Here is a 19,945-nt window from a genome sequence, read left to right as displayed (position 1 = left end):
CCAGGGTTGACCTGAGAACCCACTCACACAGTTCTGGGTTGTTCATCTACAAACAGGAAGTGGTCTCCTGGCTGACCTTTGAACCCACTCACACAGTTCTGGGTTAGGGTTAGATAGAGACATAAAGGACCTTGAAAAGAAAGTCAACTTGAGACCAGGTAGCAGACAGACAGCAGGTTGAATAGAGACATAAAGGACCTTGAGACCAGGTAGCAGACAGACAGCAGGTTGAATAGAGACATAAAGGACCTTGAGACCAGGTAGCAGACAGACAGCAGGTTGAATAGAGACATAAAGGACCTTGAGACCAGGTAGCAGACAGACAGCAGGTTGAATAGAGACATAAAGGACCTTGAGACCAGGTAGCAGACAGACAGCAGGTTGAATAGAGACATAAAGGACCTTGAGACCAGGTAGCAGACAGACAGCAGGTTGAATAGAGACATAAAGGACCTTGAGACCAGGTAGCAGACAGACAGCAGGTTGAATAGAGACATAAAGGACCTTGAGACCAGGTAGCAGACAGACAGCAGGTTGAATAGAGACATAAAGGACCTTGAGACCAGGTAGCAGACAGACAGCAGGTTGAATAGAGACATAAAGGACCTTGAGACCAGGTAGCAGACAGACAGCAGGTTGAATAGAGACATAAAGGACCTTGAGACCAGGTAGCAGACAGACAGCAGGTTGAATAGAGACATAAAGGACCTTGAGACCAGGTAGCAGACAGACAGCAGGTTGAATAGAGACATAAAGGACCTTGAGACCAGGTAGCAGACAGACAGCAGGTTGAATAGAGACATAAAGGACCTTGAGACCAGGTAGCAGACAGACAGCAGGTTGAATAGAGACATAAAGGACCTTGAGACCAGGTAGCAGACAGACAGCAGGTTGAATAGAGACATAAAGGACCTTGAAAATGAAAAGTCAACTTGAGACCAGGTAGCAGGCAGGTTCTGTGAAACTTTATTCTCATATAAAATCCATAAATAGTGTGCACAATGACAGGCAGGCGTGCGCACGTTGAGCTGCTGCAGTACAGTAGAAGATGGCAGTCTAGTAAATATACATCGATATCTGGTATTACAAAGAAATCTACGGCAAGGCCCGGACCAATCACTGAAACACACAACAGGAATACAGATTCCTCTCTCTGTGTCTGGGATGTCAGAACGGGCGTGTCGTTGCCACGGAGATCCTGAGAGGAGGGAGGAGAGGGGAACAGAGGTGAGGGGGGGCAGGAAGGGGAACGGGAGGGGGGGGCAGGAAGGGGAACGGGGAGGGCAGGAAGGGGAACGGGGAGCAGGAAGGGGAACGGGAAGGGTGATGGGGGATCAAGCCGGTAAAACGCTGATATGATAAAGCCAACATAGACACAGCTTTGTCCTGAAGACCGTGGCCATGTAGAGTGACGTGTCTACGCGAGCGCAATCTTGAAGGCGCCCCAGCCGTGGAAGCATCGTGTGAAGCAGTGTGGCTCGTTTCCCTTCCTGACCAGACGCAGCTTCCTGGGGGTCTCCGTCTCCTTAGAACGCATGTGCTGGATGTAGACCTAGAGGAGACAAAACCACCTTCATTATGTTCACATGGAACAATCTGACCTGCGGAAGTGGTGCTGACAGCATCTAGACAGTAAAGATCTAGTAAAACAATAGACTGACATCTAGACACAGTAAAGATCTAGTAAAACAATAGACTGACAGAATGACATCTAGACACAGTAAAGATCTAGTAAAACAATAGACTGACAGAATGACATCTAGACACAGTAAAGATCTAGTAAAACAATAGACTGACAGAATGACACCTAGACACAGTAAAGATCTAGTAAAACAATAGACTGACAGAATGACACAGTAAAGATCTAGTAAAACAATAGACTGACAGAATGACACCTAGACACAGTAAAGATCTAGTAAAACAATAGACTGACAGAATGACATCTAGACACAGTAAAGATCTAGTAAAACAATAGACTGACAGAATGACATCTAGACACAGTAAAGATCTAGTAAAACAATAGACTGACATCTATACACAGTAAAGATCTAGTAAAACAATAGACTGACAGAATGACATCTAGACACAGTAAAGATCTAGTAAAACAATAGACTGACAGAATGACATCTAGACACAGTAAAGATCTAGTAAAACAATAGACTGACAGAATGACACCTAGACACAGTAAAGATCTAGTAAAACAATAGACTGACAGAATGACATCTAGACACAGTAAAGATCTAGTAAAACAATAGACTGACATCTATACACAGTAAAGATCTAGTAAAACAATAGACTGACAGAATGACATCTAGACACAGTAAAGATCTAGTAAAACAATAGACTGACAGAATGACACCTAGACACAGTAAAGATCTAGTAAAACAATAGACTGACAGAATGTCATCTAGACACAGTAAAGATCTAGTAAAACAGACTGACAGAATGTCATCTAGACACAGTAAAGATCTAGTAAAACAATAGACTGACATCTAGACACAGTAAAGATCTAGTAAAACAATAGACTGACATCTAGACACAGTAAAGATCTAGTAAAACAATAGACTGACATCTAGACACAGTAAAGATCTAGTAAAACAATAGACTGACATCTAGACACAGTAAAGATCTAGTAAAACAATAGACTGACAGAATGACATCTAGACACAGTAAAGATCTAGTAAAACAATAGACTGACATCTAGACACAGTAAAGATCTAGTAAAACAATAGACTGACATCTAGACACAGTAAAGATCTAGTAAAACAATAGACTGACAGAATGACATCTAGACACAGTAAAGATCTAGTAAAACAATAGACTGACATCTAGACACAGTAAAGATCTAGTAAAACAATAGACTGACATCTAGACACAGTAAAGATCTAGTAAAACAATAGACTGACAGAATGTCAGTAAATCATGAAAAGGTGGCCAGGGTTCCATCCCATCACTCTGTCTCCTGTGCTCCATTTAAATGTAATTGAGCCAACATGTGCAGGGTTCACTGTGAATGTGGTCTTGGAACAATGGATCATAGCTGACAAAGTGGGATGGGATTCAATCCCAGCCTAAAAATGATTACAGTAGAGGCGCGAGAGGGTCACACATCTTACCTGGCAGGCTTTGAGGCTGAGTTTAATTTCTACCTGGCTGGTCTGAGTTCCCACCCACATGTACACCTGACAGACAGAGAGAGACAGGAAACACTATTTCAGGTGTAGTGTCCAGGCCCTGTATATAGACAGACAGGTGTAGTGTCCAGGCCCTGTATATAGACAGACAGGTGTAGTGTCCAGGCCCTGTATATAGACAGACAGGTGTAGTGTCCAGGCCCTGTATATAGACAGACAGGTGTAGTGTCCAGGCCCTGTATATAGACAGACAGGTGTAGTGTCCAGGTGTATATAGACAGACAGGTGTAGTGTCCAGGTGTATATAGACAGACAGGTGTAGTGTCCAGGTGTATATAGACAGACAGGTGTAGTGTCCAGGTGTATATAGACAGACAGGTGTAGTGACCAGGTGTATATAGACAGACAGGTGTAGTGTCCAGGTGTATATAGACAGACAGGTGTAGTGACCAGGTGTATATAGACAGACAGGTGTAGTGTCCAGGTGTATATAGACAGACAGGTGTAGTGTCCAGGTGTATATAGACAGACAGGTGTAGTGTCCAGGTGTATATAGACAGACAGGTGTAGTGTCCAGGTGTATATAGACAGACAGGTGTAGTGTCCAGGTGTATATAGACAGACAGGTGTAGTGTCCAGGTGTATATAAACAGACAGGTGTAGTGTCCAGGTGTATATAGACAGACAGGTGTAGTGTCCAGGTGTATATAGACAGACAGGTTTAGTGTCCAGGTGTATATAGACAGACAGGTGTAGTGTCCAGGTGTATATAGACAGACAGGTGTAGTGTCCAGGTGTATATAGACAGACAGGTGTAGTGACCAGGTGTATATAGACAGACAGGTGTAGTGTCCAGGTGTATATAGACAGACAGGTGTAGTGTCCAGGTGTATATACAGCTAGTCCCACCTCTTTGCCGTTGTCCAGTAGCATGATGTCATCGTCGGCCAGGTCGTCCTGACAGAAGTCAGAACATTTCTCAGACACGGCGAAGTATCCCTTCTCATTGGAGCAGCGGAACAGTCTGGCGTACTTCATATAGTCAGCGTCCTCGTCGTATACCTTCTGACAGCCAATCCCCACCCAGAAGAAGTTCTCCGGCTCCTCCCCCTCGTTGATCACCTAGGAGACAGGAGCTCCGGGTCAAAGCAGGTTCTTACCATAGAATTATAATGATGTTTATCAGACAAACTGCCACGGTCAGAGGTTCCATCCATGTTAACCAGTCAAACTGCCTCGGTCAGAGGTTCCATGTTAACTAGTCAAACTGCCTCGGTCAGAGGTTCCATGTTAACCAGTCAAACTGCCTCGGTCAGAGGTTCCATCCATGTTAACCAGTCAAACTGCCTCGGTCAGAGGTTCCATGTTAACTAGTCAAACTGCCTCGGTCAGAGGTTCCATGTTAACCAGTCAAACTGCCTCGGTCAGAGGTTCCATCCATGTTAACCAGTCAAACTGCCTCGGTCAGAGGTTCCATGTTAACCAGTCAAACTGCCTCGGTCAGAGGTTCCATGTTAACCAGTCAAACTGCCTCGGTCAGAGGTTCCATGTTAACTAGTCAAACTGCCTCGGTCAGAGGTTCCATGTTAACCAGTCAAACTGCCACGGTCAGAGGTTCCATGTTAACCAGTCAAACTGCCTCGGTCAGAGGTTCCATCCATGTTAACCAGTCAAACTGCCTCGGTCAGAGGTTCCATGTTAACCAGTCAAACTGCCTCGGTCAGAGGTTCCATCCATGTTAACCAGTCAAACTGCCTCGGTCAGAGGTTCCATGTTAACCAGTCAAACTGCCACGGTCAGAGGTTCCATCCATGTTAACCAGTCAAACTGCCTCGGTCAGAGGTTCCATGTTAACCAGTCAAACTGCCTCGGTCAGAGGTTCCATGTTAACCAGTCAAACTGCCACGGTCAGAGGTTCCATGTTAACCAGTCAAACTGCCTCGGTCAGAGGTTCCATGTTAACCAGTCAAACTGCCTCGGTCAGAGGTTCCATGTTAACCAGTCAAACTGTAACAGACAGACAGACGTAACAGACAGACGTAACAGGCGTAACAGGCAGACAGACGTAACAGGCAGACAGACGTAACAGGCAGACAGACGTAACAGGCAGACAGGTATAACAGGCAGACAGGTATAACAGGCAGCCAGGTATAACAGACAGCCAGGTATAACAGACAGCCAGGTGTAACAGACAGCCAGGTGTAACAGACAGCCAGGTATAACAGACAGCCAGGTGTAACAGACAGCCAGGTGTAACAGACAGCCAGGTATAACAGACAGCCAGGTGTAACAGACAGGTGTAACAGACAGACAGGTGTAACAGACAGACAGGTGTAACAGACAGACAGGTGTAACAGACAGACAGGTATAACAGACAGACAGGTATAACAGACAGACAGGTATAACAGACAGACAGGTGTAACAGACAGACAGGTATAACAGACAGCCAGGTATAACAGACAGCCAGGTATAACAGACAGCCAGGTATAACAGACAGGTGTAACAGACAGACAGGTGTAACAGACAGACAGGTGTAACAGACAGACAGGTGTAACAGACAGACAGGTGTAACAGACAGACAGGTGTAACAGACAGACAGGTGTAACAGACAGACAGGTATAACAGACAGACAGGTATAACAGACAGACAGGTATAACAGACAGACAGGTATAACAGACAGACAGGTATAACAGACAGACAGGTATAACAGACAGACAGGTATAACAGACAGACAGGTGTAAGAGACAGACAGGTGTAACAGACAGGTATAACAGACAGATGTACCTGTTTGCTGTAGGTGTCATCAAACATACAGTTCATGATGTCTTCCGCCAGTTTGGCCTCATCAGGATCAGCAGCCCGGCCCACCCAGGTATACACTATCCCCTGGTTGTCTGTGCTCTCAAACGGCACCTACACACACACACACACACACACACACACACACACACACACACACACACACACACACACACACACACACACACACACACACACACACACACACACACACTATTAAGCTACTTACATTTTACACTCAATTAAAGTTCTGACAGGTTAAAGGTTTCTTTCAGTGTGATATGTCCTGTGTTATCGAGGTCAGAGGTCAGAGTGTCTCAGGTATATAACTGACCTTGAGGATGAAGCAGAACTCTGAGTTCAGGTTACTGGAGTCTGTTCCTATCTGGATGGTCCTGGAGAGAGGAGAAAGAGAGGGGAGAAGGGAGAGGAGAGGAGAGAAGAGAAGGGAGAGGAGAGAAGGGAGAGGGAGAAAGGAGAGGGGAGAAGGGAGAGGAGAGAGAGAGGAAAGCAAGAGAGGAGAAGAGAAGGGAGAGGAGAGAAGGGAGAGGGAGAAGGGAGAGGAGAGAAGGGAGAGGGATAAGGGAGAGGAGAGAAGGGAGAGAAGGGAGAGGAGAGAAGGGAGAGAAGGGAGAGGAGAGAAGGGAGAGAAGGGAGAGGAGAGAAGGGAGAGGAGAGAAGGGAGAGGAGAGAAGGGAGAGAAGAGAAGGGAGAGAAGGGAGAGGAGAGAAGGGAGAGGAGAGAAGGGAGAGGAGAGAAGGGAGAGAAGAGAAGGGAGAGAAGGGAGAGGAGAGAAGGGAGAGGAGGGAGAGGAGAGAAGGGAGAGGAGAGAAGGGAGAGAAGGGAGAGGAGAGAAGGGAGAGAAGGGAGAGGAGAGAAGGGAGAGAAGGGAGAGGAGAGAAGGGAGAGAAGGGAGAGGAGAGAAGGGAGAGAAGGGAGAGGAGAGAAGGGAGAGAAGGGAAGGGAGAGAAGAGAAGGGAGAGAAGAGAAGGGAGAGAAGGGAGAGGAGAGAAGGGAGAGGAGAGAAGGGAGAGAAGAGAAGGGAGAGAAGAGAAGGGAGAGAAGAGAAGGGAGAGAAGAGAAGGGAGAGAAGGGAGAGGAGGGAGAGGAGAGAAGGGAGAGGAGAGAAGGGAGAGAAGGGAGAGGAGAGAAGGGAGAGGAGAGAAGGGAGAGGAGAGAAGGGAGAGAAGGGAGAGGAGAGAAGGGAGAGAAGGGAGAGGAGAGAAGGGAGAGAAGAGAAGGGAGAGGAGAGAAGGGAGAGGAGAGAAGGGAGAGGAGAGAAGGGAGAGGAGAGAAGGGAGAGGAGAGAAGGGAGAGAAGAGAAGGGAGAGAAGAGAAGGGAGAGGAGAGAAGGGAGAGGAGAGAAGGGAGAGAAGGGAGAGGAGAGAAGGGAGAGGAGGGAGAGGAGAGAAGGGAGAGGAGAGAAGGGAGAGAAGAGAGAGAAGGGAGAGAAGAGAGAGAAGGGAGAGAAGGGAGAGAAGGGAGAGAAGGGAGAGAAGGGAGAGAAGGGAGAGGAGAGAAGGGAGAGAAGAGAAGGGAGAGAAGGGAGAGGAGAGAAGGGAGAGGAGAGAAGGGAGAGGAGAGGAGGGAGAGGAGAGAAGGGAGAGGAGAGAAGGGAGAGAAGGGAGAGGAGAGAAGGGAGAGGAGAGAAGGGAGAGAAGGGAGAGGAGAGAAGGGAGAGGAGAGAAGGGAGAGGAGAGAAGGGAGAGAAGGGAGAGGAGAGAAGGGAGAGGAGAGAAGGGAGAGAAGAGAAGGGAGAGAAGAGAAGGGAGAGAAGAGAAGGGAGAGAAGAGAAGGGAGAGGAGAGAAGGGAGAGGAGAGAAGGGAGAGGAGAGAAGGGAGAGAAGGGAGAGGAGAGAAGGGAGAGAAGGGAGAGAGGAAAGCAAGAGAGAATGAGAAAGAGAGGGTGAGGGCGAGAGGAGAGGAGGGGGAGAGGAGGGAGAAAGAGGGCGAGGGAGAGAGAGGAGAGCAAGAGAGGAGAGGAGGGGGAGAAAGAGGGTGAGAGAGAGGAGAGGGAGAAAGAGAAAGAGGGAGAGGAGGGTGAGAAAGAGGGCGAGAGAGAAAGGAGAGAGGAGAGGAGGGTGAGAAAGAGGGCGAGAGAGAAAGGAGAGAGGGAGAGGAGGGGGAGAAAGAGGGCGAGAGAGAAAGGAGAGAGGGTGAGAAAGAGGGCGAGAGAGAAAGGAGAGAGGGTGAGAAAGAGGGCGAGAGAGAAAGGAGGGTGAGAAAGAGGGTGAGAGAGAAAGGAGAGAGGAGAGGAGGGTGAGAAAGAGGGCGAGAGAGAAAGGAGAGGAGGGTGAGAAAGAGGGCGAGAGAGAAAGGAGAGAGGAGAGGAGGGTGAGAAAGAGGGCGAGAGAGAGAGAGGGGAGAGGAGGGTGAGAAAGAGGGCGAGAGAGAAAGGAGAGAGGAGAGGAGGGTGAGAAAGAGGGCGAGAGAGAAAGGAGAGGGAGAGGAGGGTGAGAAAGAGGGCGAGAGAGAAAGGAGAGAGGGAGAGGAGGGTGAGAAAGAGGGCGAGAGAGAAAGGAGAGAGGGAGAGGAGGGTGAGAAAGAGGGCGAGAGAGAGAGAGGGGAGAGGAGGGTGAGAAAGAGGGCGAGAGAGAAAGGAGAGAGGGAGAGGGGGAGAAAGAGGGCGAGAGAGAAAGGAGAGAGGGAGAGGGGGAGAAAGAGGGCGAGAGAGAAAGGAGAGAGAGAGGGAGAGGAGGGTGAGAAAGAGGGCGAGAGAGAGAGAGGGGAGAGGAGGGTGAGAAAGAGGGCGAGAGAGAAAGGAGAGAGGGAGAGGAGGGTGAGAAAGAGGGCGAGAGAGAAAGGAGAGAGGAGAGGAGGGTGAGAAAGGATAGAGAGAGAGGAGGGTGAGAAAGAGGGCGAGAGAGAAAGGAGAGAGGAGAGGAGGGTGAGAAAGAGGGCGAGAGAGAAAGGAGAGAGGAGGGTGAGAAAGAGGGCGAGAGAGAAAGGAGAGAGGAGGGGGAGAAAGAGGGCGAGAGAGAAAGGAGAGAGGAGGGGGAGAAAGAGGGCGAGAGAGAAAGGAGAGAGGAGGGGGAGAAAGAGGGCGAGAGAGAAAGGAGAGAGGAGGGGGAGAAAGAGGGCGAGAGAGAAAGGAGAGAGGGAGAGGAGGGAGAGAAAGAGGGCGAGAGGAGAGCTTCTGTTGGCCTCCTCCATTGAAAAACAATGTCTCCTCGTCACAGCCGTTCTAGTGTCACGTATTTACAGATTTACAGTTTGAGTACAGAGAACCCTGCCATTGGTGCTATGTGGTAGAGGGGGCGTGTACCTGGTACAGAGAGCGCTGCCATTGGTGCTATGTGGTAGAGGGGGCGTGTACCTGGTACAGAGAGCCCTGCCATTGGTGCTATGTGGTAGAGGGGGTGTGTACCTGGTACAGAGAGCGCTGCCATTGGTGCTATGTGGTAGAGGGGGCGTGTACCTGCTATAGAGAGCCCTGCCATTGGTGCTATGTGGTAGAGGGGGTGTGTACCTGGTACAGAGAGCGCTGCCATTGGTGCTATGTGGTAGAGGGGGTGTGTACCTGGTACAGAGAGCCTTGCCATTGGTGCTATGTGGTAGAGGGGGCGTGTACCTGGTACAGAGAGCGCTGCCATTGGTGCTATGTGGTAGAGGGGGCGTGTACCAGGTACAGAGAGCGCTACCATTGGTGCGTATGTGGTAGAGGGGGCGTGTACCTGGTACAGAGAGCGCTGCCATTGGTGCTATGTGGTAGAGGGGGCGTGTACCTGGTACAGAGAGCGCTACCATTGGTGCTATGTGGTAGAGGGGGTGTGTACCTGGTACAGAGAGCGCTGCCATTGGTGCTATGTGGTAGAGGGGGTGTGTACCTGGTACAGAGAGCGCTGCCATTGGTGCGTATGTGGTAGAGGGAGGGCTGGGCGGCATCGATCTTCTGTTTCCTCTTCCCTTTATGAACGATGAACTTCCTCTTGAAGTGAGACAGGAACTTGAGGTTCTCCTGCTGCTGAGTCATACGGACCACCTACGGAGAACAGATATTAGTGAGACAGGAACTTAGAGGTTCTCCTGCTGCTGAGTCATACGGACCACCTACGGAGAACAGATATTAGTGAGACAGGAACTTAGAGGTTCTCCTGCTGCTGAGTCATACGGACCACCTACGGAGAACAGATATTAGTGAGACAGGAACTTAGAGGTTCTCCTGCTGCTGAGTCATACGGACCACCTACGGAGAACAGATATTAGTGAGATAGGAACTTAGAGGTTCTCCTGCTGCTGAGTCATACGGACCACCTACGGAGAACAGATATTAGTGAGACAGGAACTTAGAGGTTCTCCTGCTGCTGAGTCATACGGACCACCTACGGAGAACAGATATTAGTGAGACAGGAACTTAGAGGTTCTCCTGCTGCTGAGTCATACGGACCACCTACGGAGAACAGATATTAGTGAGACAGGAACTTAGAGGTTCTCCTGCTGCTGAGTCATACGGACCACCTACGGAGAACAGATATTAGTGAGACAGGAACTTAGAGGTTCTCCTGCTGCTGAGTCATACGGACCACCTACGGAGAACAGATATTAGTGAGACAGGAACTTAGAGGTTCTCCTGCTGCTGAGTCATACGGACCACCTACGGAGAACAGATATTAGTGAGATAGGAACTTAGAGGTTCTCCTGCTGCTGAGTCATACGGACCACCTACGGAGAACAGATATTAGTGAGACAGGAACTTAGAGGTTCTCCTGCTGCTGAGTCATACGGACCACCTACGGAGAACAGATATTAGTGAGACAGGAACTTAGAGGTTCTCCTGCTGCTGAGTCATACGGACCACCTACAGAGAACAGATATATCAGGTACCGACCGTACTAAACATTAGGAACCTCTAGTTTCCCAGGGACGAGGGACGTCTAGTCCTACTGTGTGTGTGTGTGTGTGTGTGTGTGTGTGTGTGTGTGTGTGTGTGTGTGTGTGTGTGTGTGTGTGTGTGTGTGTGTGTGTGTGTGTGTGTGTGTGTGTGTGTGTGTGTGTGTGTGTGTGTGTGTGTGTGTGTGTGTACCTCCAGTGTGTGTGTGTGTGTGTGTGTGGTGTGTGTGTGTGTGGTGTGTGTGTGTGTGTGTGTGTACCTCCAGTTTCCCAGGGAAGAGACTCTCAAACTTCTTCTGCAGAGAGAAGGTGAAGGTGAGCCAGCCCATGTTGGAGGCCTGCCGGCCCTGCCAGAAATACACAACACACTGGAAGTCTTCCTCCACCCTCTCCTCCTCCTCTTCCTCTCCTCCATGGTGGCCGTGCCTCTCCTTCTTCTCCTTGTCCTTGTCCTCATCGTCGTATTCTACTGGCACCCAATACCTACACACACGGAATTGGCGTCAACATTTCCTTCAGACAGACCCCCAGTCCTGAGACAGACCCCCAGTCCTGAGACAGACCCACAGTCCTCAGACAGACCCACAGTCCTCAGACAGACCCACAGTCCTCAGACAGACCCACAGTCCTCAGACAGACCCACAGTCCTCAGACAGACCCACAGTCCTCAGACAGACCCACAGACCCACAGTCCTGAGACAGACCCACAGTCCTGAGACAGACCCACAGTCCTGAGACAGACCCACAGTCCTGAGACAGACCCACAGTCCTGAGACAGACCCACAGTCCTGAGACAGACCCACAGTCCTGAGACAGACCCACAGGCCTGAGACAGACCCACAGTCCTGAGACAGACCCACAGTCCTGAGACAGACCCACAGTCCTGAGACAGACCCACAGTCCTGAGACAGACCCACAGTCCTGAGACAGACCCACAGTCCTGAGACAGACCCACAGTCCTCCTACAGTCCTGAGACAGACCCACAGTCCTCCCACAGTCCTGAGACAGACCCACAGTCCTCCCATAGTCCTGAGACAGACCCACAGTCCTCCTACAGTCCTGAGACAGACCCACAGTCCTCCTACAGTCCTGAGACAGACCCACAGTCCTCCTACAGTCCTGAGACAGACCCCCAGTCCTGAGACAGACCCACAGTCCTGAGACAGACCCACAGTCCTGAGACAGACCCACAGTCCTGAGACAGACCCACAGTCCTGAGACAGACCCACAGTCCTGAGACAGACCCACAGTCCTGAGACAGACCCACAGTCCTGAGACAGACCCACAGTCCTCCCACAGTCCTGAGACAAACCCACAGTCCTGAGACAAACCCACAGTCCTGAGACAAACCCACAGTCCTGAGACAGACCCGCAGTCCTCCTACAGTCCTGAGACAGACCCACAGTCCTGAGACAGACCCACAGTCCTCCTACAGTCCTGAGACAGACCCACAGTCCTCCCACAGTCCTGAGACAGACCCACAGTCCTCCCACAGTCCTGAGACAGACCCACAGTCCTCCTACAGTCCTGAGACAGACCCACAGTCCTCCTACAGTCCTGAGACAGACCCACAGTCCTCCTACAGTCCTGAGACAGACCCACAGTCCTCCTACAGTCCTGAGACAGACCCACAGTCCTGAGACAGACCCACAGTCCTGAGACAGACCTACAGTCCTGAGACAGACCTACAGTCCTGAGACAGATCTACAGTCCTGAGACAGACCCACAGTCCTGAGACAGACCTACAGTCCTGAGACAGACCTACAGTCCTCCTACAGTCCTGAGACAGACCCACAGTCCTCCTTCAGTCCTGAGACAGACCCACAGTCCTCCTACAGTCCTGAGACAGACCCACAGTCCTCCTACAGTCCTGAGACAGACCCACAGTCCTCCTACAGTCCTGAGACAGACCCACAGTCCTCCCACAGTCCTGAGACAGACCCACAGTCCTGAGACAGACCCACAGTCCTGAGACAGACCCACAGTCCTGAGACAGACCCACAGTCCTGAGACAGACCCCCAGTCCTCCTACAGTCCTGAGACAGACCCCCAGCCCTGAGACAGACCCCCAGTCCTCCTACAGTCCTGAGACAGACCCCCAGTCCTGAGACAGACCCCCAGTCCTGAGACAGACCCCCAGTCCTGAGACAGACCCACAGTCCTGAGACAGACCCACAGTCCTGAGACAGACCCACAGTCCTGAGACAGACCCACAGTCCTGAGACAGACCCACAGTCCTGAGACAGACCCACAGTCCTGAGACAGACCCACAGTCCTGAGACAGACCCACAGTCCTCTCTCTGTCTGTCTGAGCGTGAGTGAGAGTGGTGTGTGTGTGTGGAAGTGGTGTGGTGGTGTGTGTGTGTGGTGTGGTGTGGTGGTGTGTGGTGTGGTGGTGTGTGGTGTGGTGGTGTGTGGTGTGGTGGTGTGTGGTGTGGTGGTGTGTGTGTGGTGTGGTGGTGTGTGGTGGTGTGGTGGTGTGTGGTGGTGTGTGGTGGTGTGGTGTGGTGGTGTGTGGTGTGGTGGTGTGTGGTGTGGTGGTGTGTGGTATGGTGGTGTGTGGTGTGGTGGTGTGTGGTGGTGTGTGGTGGTGTGGTGGTGTGTGGTGGTGTGGTGGTGTGGTGTGGTGGTGTGGTGTGGTGGTGTGGTGGTGGTGTGGTGGTGGTGGTGTGTGGTGGTGTGGTGTGGTGGTGTGTGGTGGTGTGGTGGTGTGTGGTGTGGTGGTGTGGTGGTGGTGGTGTGTGGTGGTGTGGTGTGGTGGTGTGGTGTGGTGGTGTGTGGTGGTGGTGTGGTGTGGTGTGTACCTGCACAGGAAGACGTAACAGTCCTGTGTGTGGAAGTGTCCAAACTCCTCCTCCGGCAGACGAGCAAACTTCTTCCCCTCCAACACGAATCCCTCCATTCCATCCAGATCCTCATTCCACTCCTCCATCATCTGCTCTGCCTGGGGGAGGGGGAGGGGGAGAGAGAGGAGGAGGGGGAGAGAGAGGAGGAGGGGGAGAGAGAGGAGGAGGGGGAGAGAGAGGAGGGGGAGAGAGAGGAGGGGGAGAGAGAGGAGGGGGAGAGAGAGGAGGGGGAGAGAGAGGAGGGGGAGAGAGGGAGGGGGAGAGAGGAGGGGGAGAGAGAGAGGGGGAGAGAGAGGAGGGGGAGAGAGAGGAGGGGGAGAGAGAGAGGGGGGGAGAGAGAGGAGGGGGAGAGAGAGGAGGGGGAGAGAGGGGGAGAGGAGGAGAGAGGAAGAGGAGGGGGAGAGAGGAGGAGGAGGAGAGAGGAGGAGGGGGAGAGAGGAGGAGGAGGGGGAGAGAGGAGGAGGAGGGGAGAGAGGAGGAGGAGGGGGAGAGAGGAGGAGGAGGGGGAGAGAGGAGGAGGAGGGGGAGAGAGGAGGAGGGGGAGAGAGGAGGAGGGGGAGAGAGGGGGGGGAGAGAGGGGAGGGGGAAAGAGGGGGAGGGGGAGAGAGGAAGAGGAGGGGGAGAGAGAGGAGGAGGAGAGAGGAGGAGGAGGGGGAGAGAGGAGGAGGAGGGGGAGAGAGGAGGAGGAGAGAGGAGGAGGGGGAGAGAGGAGGAGGAGGGGGAGAGAGGAGGAGGAGGGGGAGAGAGGAGGAGGGGGAGAGAGGAGGAGGAGAGAGGAGGGGGAGAGAGGGAGGGGGAAAGAGGGGGAGGGGGAGAGAGGAAGAGGAGGGGGAGAGAGGAGGAGGAGGAGAGAGGAGGAGGAGGGGGAGAGAGGAGGAGGAGGGGGAGAGAGGAGGAGGAGGAGAGAGGAGGAGGGGGAGAGAGGAGGAGGAGGGGGGAGAGAGGAGGAGGAGGGGGGGAGAGAGGAGGAGGAGGGGGAGAGAGGAGGAGGAGGGGGAGAGAGGAGGAGGAGGGGGAGAGAGGAGGAGGAGGGGGAGAGAGGAGGAGGAGGGGGAGAGAGGAGGAGGGGGAGAGAGGAGGAGGAGGAGGAGGGGGAGAGAGGAAGAGGAAGGAGAGGGAAGAAGAGGGAACATGAAAAAGCTGCCACTAATAACAACACATTCCTATGGATCCGCTCTGTAGCACCAGCGACAAGGAGAGACGGGGTTTTAGGGTGAATAGTGTTGACAGCGCTGAAGACGACGTTGAAACATCAAGTCCTAAAAACAGCGGCTGTGTTCGCTGACAGTCTCTCATCCTGGTTCTGTGATGTCATCCACGTCACTGTGGTCTGCTGGAGGCTGCAGACACCATGATCTGAGCTATCCGATTGGCCAGAGGTAGGCCAAAAAGTGATCTGATTTGTTCTCTGGGCCAGACGGCTAGGCGGAGATTGTACCTTCAGACACATGAAGTGGTTCAAAATGGGAACGTGCACGGGGCATCTGAATCAACTGCCCCTCTCTCCAACAGAGGGCATCTGAATCAACTGCCCCGACCTCCAACAGAGGGCATCTGAATCAACTGCCCCAACCTACAACAGAGGGGGGCTGAATCAACTGCCCCTATCTCCAACAGAGGGCATCTGAATCAACTGCCCCTCTCTCCAACAGAGGGCATCTGAATCAACTGCCCCTCTCTCCAACAGAGGGCATCTGAATCAACTGCCCCAACCTCCAACAGAGGGGGGCTGAATCAACTGCCCCTACCTCCAACAGAGGGCATCTGAATCAACTGCCCCTACCTACAACAGAGGGGGGCTGAATCAACTGCCTTTACCAAGAACCAGAGATTACACACCAGCTAATGTTTAGGGCCATGGGGGGTTGTCTGGGGAGGAAGAGGGCTGTTTACCTCAGTGAGGGCCATGGGGGGTTGTCTGGGGAGGAAGAGGGCTGTGAGGTGTTTACCTCAGTGAGGGCCATGGGGGGTTGTCTGGGGAGGAAGAGGGCTGTGAGGTGTTTACCTCAGTGAGGACCATGGGGGGTTGTCTGGGGAGGAAGAGGGCTGTTTACCTCAGTGAGGACCATGGGGGGGGGGGTTGTCTGGGGAGGAAGAGGGCTGTTTACCTCAGTGAGGACCATGGGGGGGGTTGTCTGGGGAGGAAGAGGGCTGTTTACCTCAGTGAGGACCATGGGGGGTTGTCTGGGGAGGAAGAGAGCTGTTTACCTCAGTGAGGACCATGGGGGGGTTGTCTGGGGAGGAAGAGGACTGTTTACCTCAGTGAGGACCATGGGGGGGGTTGTCTGGGGAGGAAGAGGGCTGTTTACCTCAGTGAGGACCATGGGGGGTTGTCTGGGGAGGAAGAGAGCTGTTTACCTCAGTGAGGACCATGGGGGGGGTTGTCTGGGGAGGAAGAGGACTGTTTACCTCAGTGAGGACCATGGGGGGGTTGTCTGGGGAGGAAGAGGGCTGTTTACCTCAGTGAGGACCATGGGGGGGGGTTGTCTGGGGAGGAAGAGGGCTGTTTACCTCAGTGAGGACCATGGGGGGTTGTCTGGGGAGGAAGAGGGCTGTGAGGTGTTTACCTCAGTGAGGGCCATGGGGGTTGTCTGGGGAGGAAGAGGGCTGTTTACCTCAGTGAGGACCATGGGGGTTGTCTGGGGAGGAAGAGGGCTGTTTACCTCAGTGAGGACCATGGGGGGGGGTTGTCTGGGGAAGAAGAGGGCTGTTTACCTCAGTGAGGACCATGGGGGTTGTCTGGGGAGGAAGAGGACTGTTTACCTCAGTGAGGACCATGGGGGTTGTCTGGGGAGGAAGAGGGCTGTTAACCTCAGTGAGGACCATGGGGGTTGTCTGGGGAGGAAGAGAGCGGTGAGGTGTTTACCTCAGTGAGGACCATGGGGGTTGTCTGGGGAGGAAGAGGGCTGTTTACCTCAGTGAGGACCATGGGGGTTGTCTGGGGAGGAAGAGGGCTGTTTACCTCAGTGAGGACCATGGGGGTTGTCTGGGGAGGAAGAGGGCGGTGAGGTCAGCCTTCATCTCGTCTTTCTTCTCAGCATCCTTCTTGACCTGAGACAGACAAGACAGGTCACACATGTTAAAGACTTCATTTGAATCCACCAATCAGGATCCAAACATGAGAAAGGCTCCCTGTCTGCATGGTACTAAAGGGCTTTCCTCAAAGCCAGTGGCAGGTCATTAGCAAAGATAGAAACAAGTCAAAGGGGCCTAGAAAGCTGCCCTGGGGAATTCCTAATTCTACCAGTAGGGGGCCTAGACAGCTGCCCTGGGGAATTCCTAATTCTACCAGTAGGGGACCTAGACAGCTGCCCTGGGGAATTCCTAATTCTACCAGTAGGGGGCCTAGACAGCTGCCCTGGGGAATTCCTAATTCTACCAGTAGGGGACCTAGACAGCTGCCCTGGGGAATTCCTAATTCTACCAGTAGGGGACCTAGACAGCTGCCCTGGGGAATTCCTAATTCTACCAGTAGGGGACCTAGACAGCTGCCCTGGGGAATTCCTAATTCTACCAGTAGGGGACCTAGACAGCTGCCCTGGGGAATTCCTAATTCTACCAGTAGGGGACCTAGACAGCTGCCCTGGGGAATTCCTAATTCTACCAGTAGGGGACCTAGACAGCTGCCCTGGGGAATTCCTAATTCTACCAGTAGGGGGCCTAGACAGCTGCCCTGGGGAATTCCAGGGTTAGAGTTAGGGGTCAGAGTTAAGGTCAAGAGTTACTCACAGATGGAAGGGTTAGAGTTAGGGGTCAGGGTTAAAGATCAAGAGTTAAGGCACCATCAAGTAGCAAAGTAAAGGATCATTAGAAGAGCTACACCAAACTAGTTGCTAGCTAACTAGCATACCCCCCTACACCAAGCTAGTTGCTAGAGGAAGCTAGCTAGCATACCCCCCAACACAACAGGTCATGTTACTCACCTTCCCCTGTAGCTAGGTAGTATACACCCCTACACCAAGCTAGTTGATAGAGGGAGCTAGCTAGCATACACCCCTACACCAAGCTTGTTGATAGCTAGCATACACCCCTACACCAAGCTAGTTGATAGAGGGAGCTAGCTAGCATACACCCCTACACCAAGCTTGTTGATAGCTAGCATACACCCCTACACCAAGCTAGTTGATAGAGGGAGCTAGCTAGCATACACCCCTACACCAAGCTAGTTGATAGCTAGCATACACCCCTACACCAAGCTAGTTGATAGCTAGCATACACCCCTACACCAAGCTAGTTGATAGCTAGCATACACCCCTACACCAAGCTAGTTGATAGCTTGCATACACCCCTACACCAAGCTAGTTGATAGCTAGCATACACCCCTACACAACAGGTCATGTTACTCACCTTCCCCTGTAATCCTTGCTGTTGCTCTACACTCTCAGCTGCTCTGGTGTAGTCCACCTTCAGGACATCATCCCAGTTCTGAAACTTAGACTTAAACACCTGGAGAAAGAGACACAGACAGAGAGACACAGACAGAGAGACACAGACAGAGAGACACAGACAGAGAGACACAGACAGAGAGACACAGACAGAGAGACACAGACAGAGAGACACAGACAGAGAGACACAGACAGAGAGACACAGACAGAGAGAGACAGAGAGAGACAGAGAGACACAGACAGAGAGAGACAGAGAGACACAGACAGAGACACACAGAGACACACAGACACACAGAGACACAGAGACACACAGACACACAGAGACACAGAGAGACACAGACAGAGAGACACAGACAGAGAGACACAGACAGAGAGACACAGACAGAGAGACACAGACAGAGAGACACAGACAGAGAGACACAGACAGAGAGACACAGACAGAGAGACACAGACACACAGACACACAGACACACAGACACACAGACACACAGACACACAGACAGACAGACAGACAGACAGACAGACAGACAGACAGACAGACAGACAGACAGACAGACAGAGAGAACGAGAGAACGAGAGAGACCGAGAGACAGACAGAAGGAGACAGAGAGACAGAGAGAGAGAGAGAGAGAGACAGAAAGGAATTCTCCAGTTGGAACTTTATTGAAGATTTATGATAAAAACATCCTAATGATTGATTCTATACTTAGTTTGACATGTTTCTTCGACCTGTAATATAACTTTTTGTCTGAAGTAATGCTCAACCTTGGAGCGTTTGGATTTATTTACCTACCGCGCTAACAAAAGTAGCTACTTGGACATAAATAATGGACATTGTCGAACAAATCAAGCATTTATTGTGGAACTAGGATTCCTGTGAGTGCATTCTGATGAAGATCATCAAAGGTATGGGAATATTTATCATGAAATTTCTGATTTCTGTTGACATCGCGGCTAATTTCATTATTTCTCTGAGTGCCGTCTCAGATTATTGCATGGTTTGCTTTTTTTCGTAAAGTTTTTTAAAAATCTGACACAGCGGTTGCATTAAGGAGAGGTAAATCTATAATTCCATGTGTATAACTTGCATTATCATCTACATTTATGATGAGTATTTCTGTTGAATCGATGTGGCTATGCAAAATATAAATATGCATTTGATCAATTAAAACATACATGTATTGTGTAACATGAAGTCCTATGAGTGCCATCTGATGAAGATCATCAAAGGTTAGTGATTCATTTTATCTCCATTTGTGCTTTTTGTGACTCCTCTCTTTGGCTGGAAAAACGGCTGTTTATTCATTCTGTGACTTGGTGGTGACCTAACATAATTGTTTGTGGTGCTTTCGCTGTAAAGCATATTTGAAATCGGACACTGTGGTGGGATTAACAACAAGATTACCTTTAAAACGGTATAAGATACATGTATATTTGAGGAATATTTGATTATGAGATTTCTGTTGTTTTGAATTTGGCGCCCTGCACTTTCACTGGCTGTTGTCATAACGATCCCGTTAACGGGATCTCAGCCACAAGAAAAGGCTTCGTTGATGCATGGACTCACTCTGTGTGCAATAATAATGTATATATATAGTGTTTAACATGATGTTTCAATGACTACCTCATCTCTGTACCCCACACACACAATGACTACCTCATCTCAGTACCCCACACAGACAATGACTACCTCATCTCAGTACCCCACACAGACAATGACTACCTCATCTCTGTACCCCACACATACAATGACTACCTCATCTCTGTACCCCACACATACAATGACTACCTCATCTCTGTACCCCACACATACAATGACTACCTCATCTCTGTACCCCACACATACAATGACTACCTCATCTCTGTACCCCACACATACAATGACTACCTCATCTCAGTACCCCACACATACAATGACTACCTCATCTCTGTACCCCACACATACAATGA

The 19,945-nt window shown here is 51.2% G+C and overlaps 1 protein-coding gene across 1 annotated transcript in view; it reads right to left on the bottom strand.

Moving 5' to 3' along the window:
• Window positions 1-1,323: 1,323 nt before the first annotated feature.
• The window catches only part of LOC124019946 (protein flightless-1 homolog), a 73,176-nt gene continuing 54,554 nt past the window's right edge, over window positions 1,324-19,945 (bottom strand). Inside the window, exons 22-31 of the mRNA XM_046335386.1 lie at window positions 17,958-18,056; window positions 16,591-16,661; window positions 13,569-13,727; window positions 11,024-11,246; window positions 9,761-9,915; window positions 6,268-6,328; window positions 5,919-6,047; window positions 4,044-4,256; window positions 3,117-3,182; window positions 1,324-1,552 (exon numbers count right to left, since the gene is read on the bottom strand). Coding sequence (XP_046191342.1) covers window positions 1,418-1,552; window positions 3,117-3,182; window positions 4,044-4,256; window positions 5,919-6,047; window positions 6,268-6,328; window positions 9,761-9,915; window positions 11,024-11,246; window positions 13,569-13,727; window positions 16,591-16,661; window positions 17,958-18,056 — 1,311 coding nt within the window. The 3' untranslated portion in view covers window positions 1,324-1,417. The remainder of the gene's footprint in view (window positions 1,553-3,116; window positions 3,183-4,043; window positions 4,257-5,918; window positions 6,048-6,267; window positions 6,329-9,760; window positions 9,916-11,023; window positions 11,247-13,568; window positions 13,728-16,590; window positions 16,662-17,957; window positions 18,057-19,945) is intronic.

Source organism: Oncorhynchus gorbuscha, unplaced genomic scaffold (genome assembly GCF_021184085.1).
Source record: "Oncorhynchus gorbuscha isolate QuinsamMale2020 ecotype Even-year unplaced genomic scaffold, OgorEven_v1.0 Un_scaffold_736, whole genome shotgun sequence".
Classification (NCBI taxonomy): domain Eukaryota; kingdom Metazoa; phylum Chordata; class Actinopteri; order Salmoniformes; family Salmonidae; genus Oncorhynchus; species Oncorhynchus gorbuscha.
Note: the sequence above shows the minus strand (reverse complement) of the source record. Positions and strands in the feature narration are given on the sequence as shown.